The 9,966-nt window shown below is 32.3% G+C and overlaps 1 protein-coding gene across 1 annotated transcript in view; it reads right to left on the bottom strand.

The window, feature by feature from the left end:
* The window catches only part of LOC117170548 (protein singed), a 131,272-nt gene that overhangs the window by 24,117 nt on the left and 97,189 nt on the right, over positions 1-9,966 (bottom strand). The window contains exons 4-5 of the mRNA XM_033357357.1: positions 7,770-7,903; positions 3,588-3,883 (exon numbers count right to left, since the gene is read on the bottom strand). Of these exons, the coding sequence (XP_033213248.1) occupies positions 3,588-3,883; positions 7,770-7,903 (430 nt within the window). The remainder of the gene's footprint in view (positions 1-3,587; positions 3,884-7,769; positions 7,904-9,966) is intronic.

Below are 9,966 nucleotides of genomic sequence, written 5' to 3'. Positions count from 1 at the left end.
GAAAGAGGGAGCTCTTCTTGATATTTTGACACCAAAATCATGTCGATACACCTTACCGACTGCGAGTAAAGCCACCCACGCTTTAACTTGACAGACTGTAATTTGAAGAGAAATTTTAAAAGGGAGAGCGGATTAGCCACGACCAACTACTGTGAATAACTCTGCCCGCCCGGTACGTGACGAATACAAAAGGAACATTATATTACCGTCGCACCACTCTTAAAACAACTACTAAAAGGATCTTGAAAAGGACCCAAATCTCTCAAACTATCTCCGAGACTATTTTGTTTCAAATCGACTTTGTTTATAGACTCAAATGGGCCAAGCTATTTCGCTAAAGAAAACTCAGAGATCTCTTTCGGTAGGGGTGCGACGGTAATATAATGTTCCTTTTGTATTCGTCACGTACCGGGCGGGCAGAGTTATTTACAGTAGTTGATCGTGGCTAATCCGCTCTCCCTTTTTAAATTTCTCTTCAAATTATTAACATTTTTTTCTAATTGATGAATTTTCTCATTATACTTATTTATAATTATAATTTATATACTGATATACAATTTTCTAGTTGAATTCAAAAATGTTGTCTTTTTTGGCGTATCTCATCCCATTTACGAGAAACGTTCTAATAATTCCAATTTTAAGCATTAAAAAAAGTTAGATATCTGAAGTCATCGAAGCCCATAGATTCCGAATTATTATGTTTTAGGCTGTTAACTATGAAATTAAAAAAATCTACTTCTAAATTTTAATACGAAAACTTAACAAAGGACCCTTGAGTGTCGGCTACTCTATTGAGATAGCCTCTCTGCTCGTTATTTATGATCGTATTCTTATTTCAATTTCGGAAAGGATATTTTAAAGCCTTCAGACCATTTAAACGAGCTTCCTGGACCTTTAAAAATATCTACCTGAGTGCCTGCGGACAATTTCTTTGAGATTCTTTGACCTAAAGAATTTTTAGTATATACTCAAAGATTCTTTTCGGTAGGGTGGCGAAATTTGTTAAATTGCAATTACCAAAAAAATCATATGTATTTGAAGGTAATGTTTTGTTTACGTTTGTCAAAATGTTACAACTACCAATAATTATATATCTATTATGCATTTTTCTTTATATTATGCAGTATTGATTAATATAAGCTAATGAAAAACTACTCAATAAATATGATGATAAACTAAAAAAATTGATAATGAAATCACTAAAGTCATGCCAATATTTTACATCACTCTTCAGTTTTTAACACTAATTTATGTTGCGATTACTGCTCACCATAACAAGTCAGTTCTCCGATTTCATTTCACGCCTTTTTAAAATTAACTAAATTATTATTTGTAAATAAATATGGAAATAAAATTTTGACGCGCTCGGATATTTATTATTTGCATTTGGAATGCTTGAATAAAACTTTATGAAAAAGATCTGAATTAATTACTTAATTAAGTATAGTCAAAGATTACGTTTCTCAAAGCTCTATAGGCTTTTAGGTACTCATTCCCATAATCAAATTCATCTTTTTTCGTATTCTACATTGTTTGACCACAAAATGGAACTTTTTAGTTTTTATTATTTTTTGTGCAATTAAAATTAAAATTTTCGTTTTTCCAAGAAAGTATAAAATTTTTTATGATAATCTTGTAGGTCTTCTAAAAATCAATTTTTTCCTTCTCTTGACTTTTTTTTTATATCGTGCGTTGTTTGGCTTACAATTTTGATTATCGATTGATTTCCAAATATTTGAAAATATCCGTACATACAATTTTCAGATTCAGGGATCTCGAAACGTGGAGTGCATGTTTGGTAGTATGATCAAGTACGGATGAGGTATCAGCGCCAACAGCTGTTAGTCACCTTCCTGTTCAATTCACGTCATTCGCTACACCACTTTACTCTCATTTTTAGCAGTTACCCGACCTGTTTTGAGGGGGGGGGGGGCGAATATTGGGAAATAATTAAGTAGAAAAAGTGAAATAAAACAGAACGTTCACAAATCCATGATTCGCACGATTGAATTTATATTTATCAACAGCTTCGCGAATATTACATATGAAAACACCATTTCGTAAGTATCTTCAAATTTTTGAAAGTATAAAAAGAATGCTTCTAATATATCCCTTTGTTGTATGCCAGCATAAATAAAACGGGTATAAAAAATTCCATTTGGAGAAAAAGTAGATCAGAGTTCAAGAACTAATCTTTTTTTTTTCGAATTGGCAATTATAAGTAATGCAAGAACGCATCCTGGTTAATTTTGTCGATTACAACAAATATGTCGTAGAAAAAGATTGATCAATAAATTTTGCCTAAACAGTTTTTTATGAATCCAATACAAATTTGTCTAACTTATCATCAGACCAGCCATGTGCTCGAATCCATACATAATTTTTTAAACTACAATAATAATTTTAATTATTGTTAGATTTTCAGATCACTTTCGAGTCATTTAAACATCTCTTATTTCGAACTCCATATTTTACAATATTATAATAATAACTAAATAATTAATAAGCGCTGTTTCCTAATGTTTTAAAAACATTAAAAGTTTTTCAAAAATTTGTAAAATGAAAATGATTTAATTGAGTAATATTTAAGATGTTCTCGATCCACCCTCCCACCACTGTAGGAAATCTTTACCCATCATTAGAAGTTTATACTCCTCGGGGTTAGTGCCGCTGAGTACAACCTTAAGTAACTTTTGAATAACTGATAAAAATAAATCATTCAAGTTCTAACAATTTAAGTGCTTCATATTTATGCGAAAAAGTACATTAGAGTTTTAATTTTTAATTATTTGCGGTGTAGTTTTATCTCTTTTACCTTTTTCTTTTCAAATTGCTGATTCCTTATTGTATAGAAAAATTATTATCAATTTTTTATTTTCAAATTAAGCTAGAAGCAATTTCTTTAATTCGATGTTTGAAATTTTGGGGCACTATTCACGTATTTCAAGAATTTATTTGCTACATAAGGGCCTGAGGAGATAAATGTGTTTTCACGTAGAAATTGAGTTTCATTGTTATCATTTTGATAATTGCTCTTGTTCCTTTTTTCTTTTTTGCTCATGACATTTTTTTCCCCCAAACACAGGGGGAGGGGGGGGGGCTGTCTGAAGTAGATCCGCCCGACCTGTTTCCCATAAGACTGGCGCCACTGATTAAGCATACATACCAGCACCGCCAAACCCCTTTTGGGGTCTAAAAAATCTTCAGTGCATTTTTAAAACCTGAAACCCGAATTATCATCGGATGATGGTAAGTTTTGAGTGTTTCATATATTTCGCGAATTTTGAGGCACATCGTTCTAACAGTCATAACAATTTTTTTCTGAAAATAGGTTGCAACGGCTGTCAGACAATCTATTCTGAAATACCTAAAAAGTTACACATTTTTCTGAAGTTGCAGTGTCCACCCTCCATAAAAGTCTAATAAGGTGCAAATAAAAATAAAATTTGTGTTTATTTTTATTATAGATAAGTTGAAACAGCGAGAGGTTGCTTTTTCTGTAATTGTTTATAATCAAATATGTGACAAAAATATTCTACTTTTAAAAATCTAAGCAGTTTTTACAATCTATCAGAATATATTTTTACCTAAGAGCAAGAAGACCAGCATGAAACTCAGCAGCGTAAAGGCAGTCGCGAGTACACGTATCAAGAAGTTTTCCATCTCGGGCAAGGTATTTGTTATTGCAAGTGTGAAGAGCGTAATGCCCTCCTACGGATTTGGCACGATCTCCATGTCCATCGATATCTGCTGATGCCGTTGGTCGGAATTCGAGGGTGAAGAGAGTGTCTTCTCCCCATGGTACAGGAGCGTCTACATGTATCTCGTCCTGCATGGCGCTCAAGTGCGCGAAGCGCTTGCGCCCAGCAGACCTCAAATTTACCTGTATTAGATTAGAATATTTTGTATCAAAGATTCATTAAAATTAAAATAGTAAGACCATTTTCAGGCATATACACTTAAATGTTCAATAGAATTAATGTTTCAAAAAACAGATATCACGTTTCCAATTCTTGGATCTTATAGTTTATGAAATTCTAATGTCATTCTAATGGACATTTCAGTGGAATGTTACTGGAACGTTCCAGGAAGATTCTACTGGAACGCTCAAAGAAGCAATTATCGTTATTGTTATTATTGTTAATAAATATCCGATAAACCGTAAGTGATAGGTCAAAATTAATGTCAGTTTACGATGTAGATACCATATTACAATGAAGTATATACGCCCTGCCGAAAAAAATCTTTGAGTATATACTAAAAATTCTTTAGGTCAAAGAAGCTCAGTGAAATTCTCCGCAGGCACTCAGGTAGTTATTTTTAAAGGTCCAGGTAGCTCGTTTAAATGGTCTAAAGGCTTTAAAATATCTTTTCCGAAATTGAAATAAGAATACGATCATAAATAACAGGCAGAGAGGCTGAAATTGAAATATGAGTGCGATCATAAATAACAAGCAGAGAGGCTATCTCAATAGAGTAGCCTAAACTCAAGAGTTCTTTGTTAAGCTTTCGGATTAAAATTTAGAAGTACAGTTTTTTTTTAATTTCATAGTTAACCGCCTAAAACATAATAATTCGGAATCTACGGGTTTCGATGACTTCAGATATCTAACTTTTTTTTTAATGCTTAAAATTGGAATTAATAGAACGTTTCTCGCAAATTGAATGAGATACGCTAAAAAAGACAACATTTTTGAATTCTACTTGAAAATTTTATATTAGTATATAAGTTATAATTATAAATAAGTATAATGAGAAAATTCATCAATTAAAAAAAAGTGTTAATAATTTGAAGAGAAATTTAAAAAGGGAGAGCGGATTAGCCACGACCAACTACTGTAAATAACTCTGTCCGCCCGGTACGTGACGAATACAAAAGGAACATTATATTACCGTCACACCACTCTTAAAAGGACCACTAAAAGGATCTTGAAAAGGACCCAAATCTCTCAAACTATCTCCGAGACCATTTTGTTTCAAATCGACTCTGTTTATAGACTCAAATGGGCCAGGCTATTTCGCTAAAGAAAACTCAGAGATTTCTATCGGTAGGGTGGTACTCAAAACTCAAAAATGACATCTATTTTTACCGATCTCTGACGGTTTACGAGATATTTGTTATTAAAAATAACAATAATAGAAGGTTCTCACAGGTCATTAGGGCAGGGTTCGCTGTAGGCTTAAAATGTCGAGAGTTTTCGGAAAAACTTTTTGTCACCTATAGCTCTCGTAGGGTGAGTGATCCAGTGGCTGAACAGTCACCAGTGAATGAACACTAATGCGAAAAATATAGAAATATAACCTTTCAAAGTTAAAGTCTTTATGAATTTCTATATATTTGAAATCTTGAAGCAATTTTGAAGAGTTTAATATACAATTAATTGCAGTAAATTTTTGTAAATATAATTTTAAAAATATCTTGAATGTAAAGCATCATCGACTATGGCGTGTGATTGTGAGGAAGTCGTCGACCACAATAAGGTACGTGCCTAAGCAACTCCTTGTTTACACTGCTTTTACAAAAAAATTCTTTACCTTTTCTGTATCAAAGTTGTGTTGTTATAGTTGTAAGATATTATTATTTAATTTCCCACAAGGTTTTTTTCACAAAAAATACGTTTTTTTATTAATAAATAAGTGTTCACATACTGGACCTTTAAATTGCCCGTGTTCCAGTGAACGAACGCTGTGTTCATTTATTAGAGCAAAACTTTCACGCCGCAGGTCCAGTGAATAAACAGCAGGTGGCGGAGACCTGGCTGTTGTTTGGTTACATATAAATAAGTTTGTTTCAATTAATGTGACTATAACTATCGAAGCTATAAATATAAATATAAACTATAAATAGTTATAGTTTAAATGTATATTTTTGTGGTTAGAACATCAAAAAACTAAGCACGAACTAAATTAAAGGTAAGGCAACTTTGAGGTTAGAAATTTAATACTTTTTTGCATTTAGAAAATGTTGTTTAACTATAAAAAACATTAATTTGTGCTAGGCACTACTGCGTACTAGTCAATATATATTTATAAATGTTTAAAGAATTTTAATTTTTACAACAGTGTAATTTATAATTGTATTTGCTAATTTAATCTAAAGCAACATAGTAAAGTGTTGTATTACAAATGTTATGTGTCCTAAAAATCGCAGTTTTCTATTGTAGTCACTAGATAAGAGTTATCTATTTTTAAACGAAAAGTTGTATTTTTTGTAAGGTTAAAAGAACTGATAGAAATGTTTTAAAAATAAATATTGCAATAAAAAATTAGGAAAAGTTAACCTAGTTCTGCCCCACCGAAAGAAATCTTTGAGTTTTCTTCAGCGAAATAGCTTGGCCCATTTGAGTTTGTAAACAAAGTCGATTTGAAACAAAATAGTCTCGGAGATAGTTTGAAAGATTTGGGTCCTTTTCAAGATCCCTTTAGTGGTCGTTTTAAGAGTGGTGCGACGGTAATATAATGTTCCTTTTGTATTCGTCACGTACCGGGCGGGCAGAGTTATTTACAGTAGTTGGTCGTGGCTAATCCGCTCTCCCTTTTTAAATTTCTCTTCAAATTATTAACACTTTTTTTTAATTGATGAATTTTCTCATTATACTTATTTATAATTATAACTTATATACTGATGTACAATTTTCTAGTTGAATTAAAAAATGTTGTCTTTTTTGGCGGATCTCATTCCATTTACGAGAAACGTTCTATTAATTCCAATTTTAAGCATTAAAAAAAAGTTAGATATTTGAAGTCATCGAAACACGTAGATTCCGAATTATTATGTTTTAGGCTGTTAACTATGAATTAAAAAAAAATCGACTTCTAAATTTTAATCCGAAAGCTTAACAAAGGACCCTTGAGTGTCGGCTACTCTATTGAGATTGCCTCTCTGCTTGTTATTTATGATCGTATTCTTATTTCAATTTCGGAAAGGATATTTTAAAGCCTTCAGACCATTTAAACGAGCTTCCTGGACCTTTAAAAATATCTACCTGAGTGCCTGCGGAGAATTTCTCTGAGCTTCTTTGACCTAAAGAATTTTTAGTATATACTCAAAGATTCCTTTCGGTAGCGTGTGTTCAACTTTTTTATTCCCTCCTTTCTTTATATCTAAATGTCTTGCGGTTTTTATTGAAATAATATATTTAATGAATTTCGCAACGCTTTCTAATATTTTACATTATTTAATTGCTCATTTTGTAATGCACCTATATAATTTTATACCCAAATCCTAATTCTAATTTGTAGTAATTATAGTGTTCATTCACTGGTGGTCTATTGTTCATTCATTGACTCACAGTGTTCATTCACTGGTGTTTTCGTTAATTTTGCACTATTTAATTCTTTTTTATAAAGCTTTTTGGTAAAAACAACATTTGTTTATCGGATTATGAAATTTGAACCCTTAAGAATCTATTTTCAAAAGTTTTGTAACAATAATCAATTATTATAACGTGAAATGGACTAGTTGTAATCAGTGATTTCCTTAAGTGTTCATTCACTGGGTCACTCACCCTACTTATTTTTCAAAGAAAAATATAATTAGAAACAATCAAACAACTGATGAATAGCAGGGGGTCTGATAATTGTAATCGGTACTGTATTTAAATTGAATCACAAAACAAGTGAGTTCTAATAATAATTTTTCTGTTATTATGCCAGTAATTTAATTCAAAAGCAACGAGCTCATAATCTGAAAATAGGCATACTGCAATTAAATGAGACACACAATCGCACCAATAAAATAAAGTAACGAATCAGAGGACAATGTTTACCTGAGGTCTTGCAGCCAGATGAACTAGCCAATATTCCGCTTCGCCTGGCGCCTTTGCTGTACATTTAAGCTCATCTTGACTCGATCCTAAGAAGTAGCCCCTCTGAATGTTTTTTAAAGCCCATCTTCCACTTCCTAGTACAAATGTTTCCACATTAATAATTAAAAACATTTTGCAAATAAAACAAATATGATGAGCATCGATAAATACACTCTAAACCCAAAAGATGTTGCACCTACCAGTGTTTTTTAATACCCATTTCTATTATCAGAGCTAGACCATTATTGTTTTTTCTTTTTTCAATTTTCCAGGAATTCCAGTCTGCTTTAACTTAAACTTTCATCTGCGATATCCAGCAGGTATGCTATTTTAGAAAAACTAAAATGAAATTTCTTGTTTCACCATCCTACCGATCGAAATCTCAGAATATTTACTGAAGATTCTCAGGCTTACAGAAGCTTCAGAGAATATTCTCCGCAGGCACTCTGGTAGATATTTTTAAAGATCCAGCCCTAATAACACGGAACGTTCCAGGAACGTGCCTGGAACGTTTCGAGGGAACCTTCGGAACGTTCCCTGAGCGTGTAAAATGTCCGCCACTTGGAAACGTTCCAGGAACATTCTACTGGAACGTTCAAAGCATAATGATCGTTATTGTTGTTATTATTAATGAATATCCGATAAACCGTAAGGGATAGGTCAAAATTAATGTCAGTTTATAATGTGGATACCATATTACAATGTAGTATATTAGGTACTCAAAACTAATAAATGACATCTATTTTTACCTATCTCTTACGGTTTACGAAATAATTGTTATTAAAAATAATAATAATGGAAGGTTTCCCACAGGCCCTAGTGGAACGTTCCTGCCCTACCGATAGAAATCTCTGAGTATTCTCTAGCGAAATAGCCTGGCCCATTTGAGACTATATGCAGAGTCGATTTTAAACAATGTAGTCTGACAGATAGTCTGAGAGATTTGGATCCTTTTCAAGGTCCTTTTAAGAGTGGTGTGATGGTAATATAATGTTCCTTTTGTATGCGTGACGTACCAGGCGGGCAGAGTTATTTATAGTAATTGGCCGTCTCTAATTCGACTCTCCCTTTTTAAATTTCTCTTTAAATTATTAACACTTTTTTTTTAATTAATGAATTTTCTCATTATACTTATAATTATAACTTATATGCTAATATACCATTTTCTGTTGAATTAAAAAATGTGGTCTTCTTTGGCGTATCTCATTCTATTTACGAGAAACGTCGTATTAATTCCAATTTTAAGCATTAAAAAAAAAAAGTTAGATATCTGAAATCATCCAAACTCGTAGATTCCGAATTATTATGTTTTAGGCTGCTAACTATAAAATTTAAAAAAATTCACTTCTTAATTTTAATCCGAAAGTTTAACAAAGGACCCTTGACTGTCGGCTAATCTATTGATATAGCCCATCTGCTTGTTATTTATGATCGAATTCTTATTTCAATTTCAGCCTCTCTGCTTTTTATTTATGATCGTATTTCTATTTCAATTTCGGAAAGGACATTTTAAAGCCTTTAAAACATTTAAAAGAACTACCTGGACCTTTGAATTTATCTGAGTGTCTGCGGAGAATTTCTTTGAGTTTCTCTGACCCTAGAGAATCTTTAGAATATACTCAGAGATTTCATTCGGTAGGGTGGAACGTTCCCAAGCCGCGGACATTTTACACGCTCAGGGAACGTTCCACTGGAACATGCCTAAGGTTCCGGCGGAACGTTCCGTTCTATTAGGGAAGTAGCACGTTTGAATGGGCTAAAAAGCTTTAAAATGTCCTTTTCGAAATTGAAATAAGAATTCGATCATAAGTAACAAGCAGAGAAAATATCTCAATAGAGTAACCGACACTTACTATAATGGTAACCTTTGTTTGGCTCTTGGATTATAATTTAGAAAAAGATTTTTTTATTTCAAAGTTAACAGCCCAAAACATAATAACTCAGATATCTAATTTTTTTTAGATGTTTAAAATTGGAATGAATATAATGTATCTCGTAAATGGGATGAGATAAACTAAAACAGAAAAAAATTTTGAATTCAACTCGAAATAGTATATTAGTATATAAGAGACGATAAAAAAAATTAATTTTAGGTGGGAGCACTTGAAGTATTCTGCCCAATATGGGTTATAACTATATCACTCGTAAAAGGACCCAA

Source organism: Belonocnema kinseyi, chromosome 4 (genome assembly GCF_010883055.1).
Source record: "Belonocnema kinseyi isolate 2016_QV_RU_SX_M_011 chromosome 4, B_treatae_v1, whole genome shotgun sequence".
Lineage (NCBI taxonomy): Eukaryota > Metazoa > Arthropoda > Insecta > Hymenoptera > Cynipidae > Belonocnema > Belonocnema kinseyi.
Note: the sequence above shows the minus strand (reverse complement) of the source record. Positions and strands in the feature narration are given on the sequence as shown.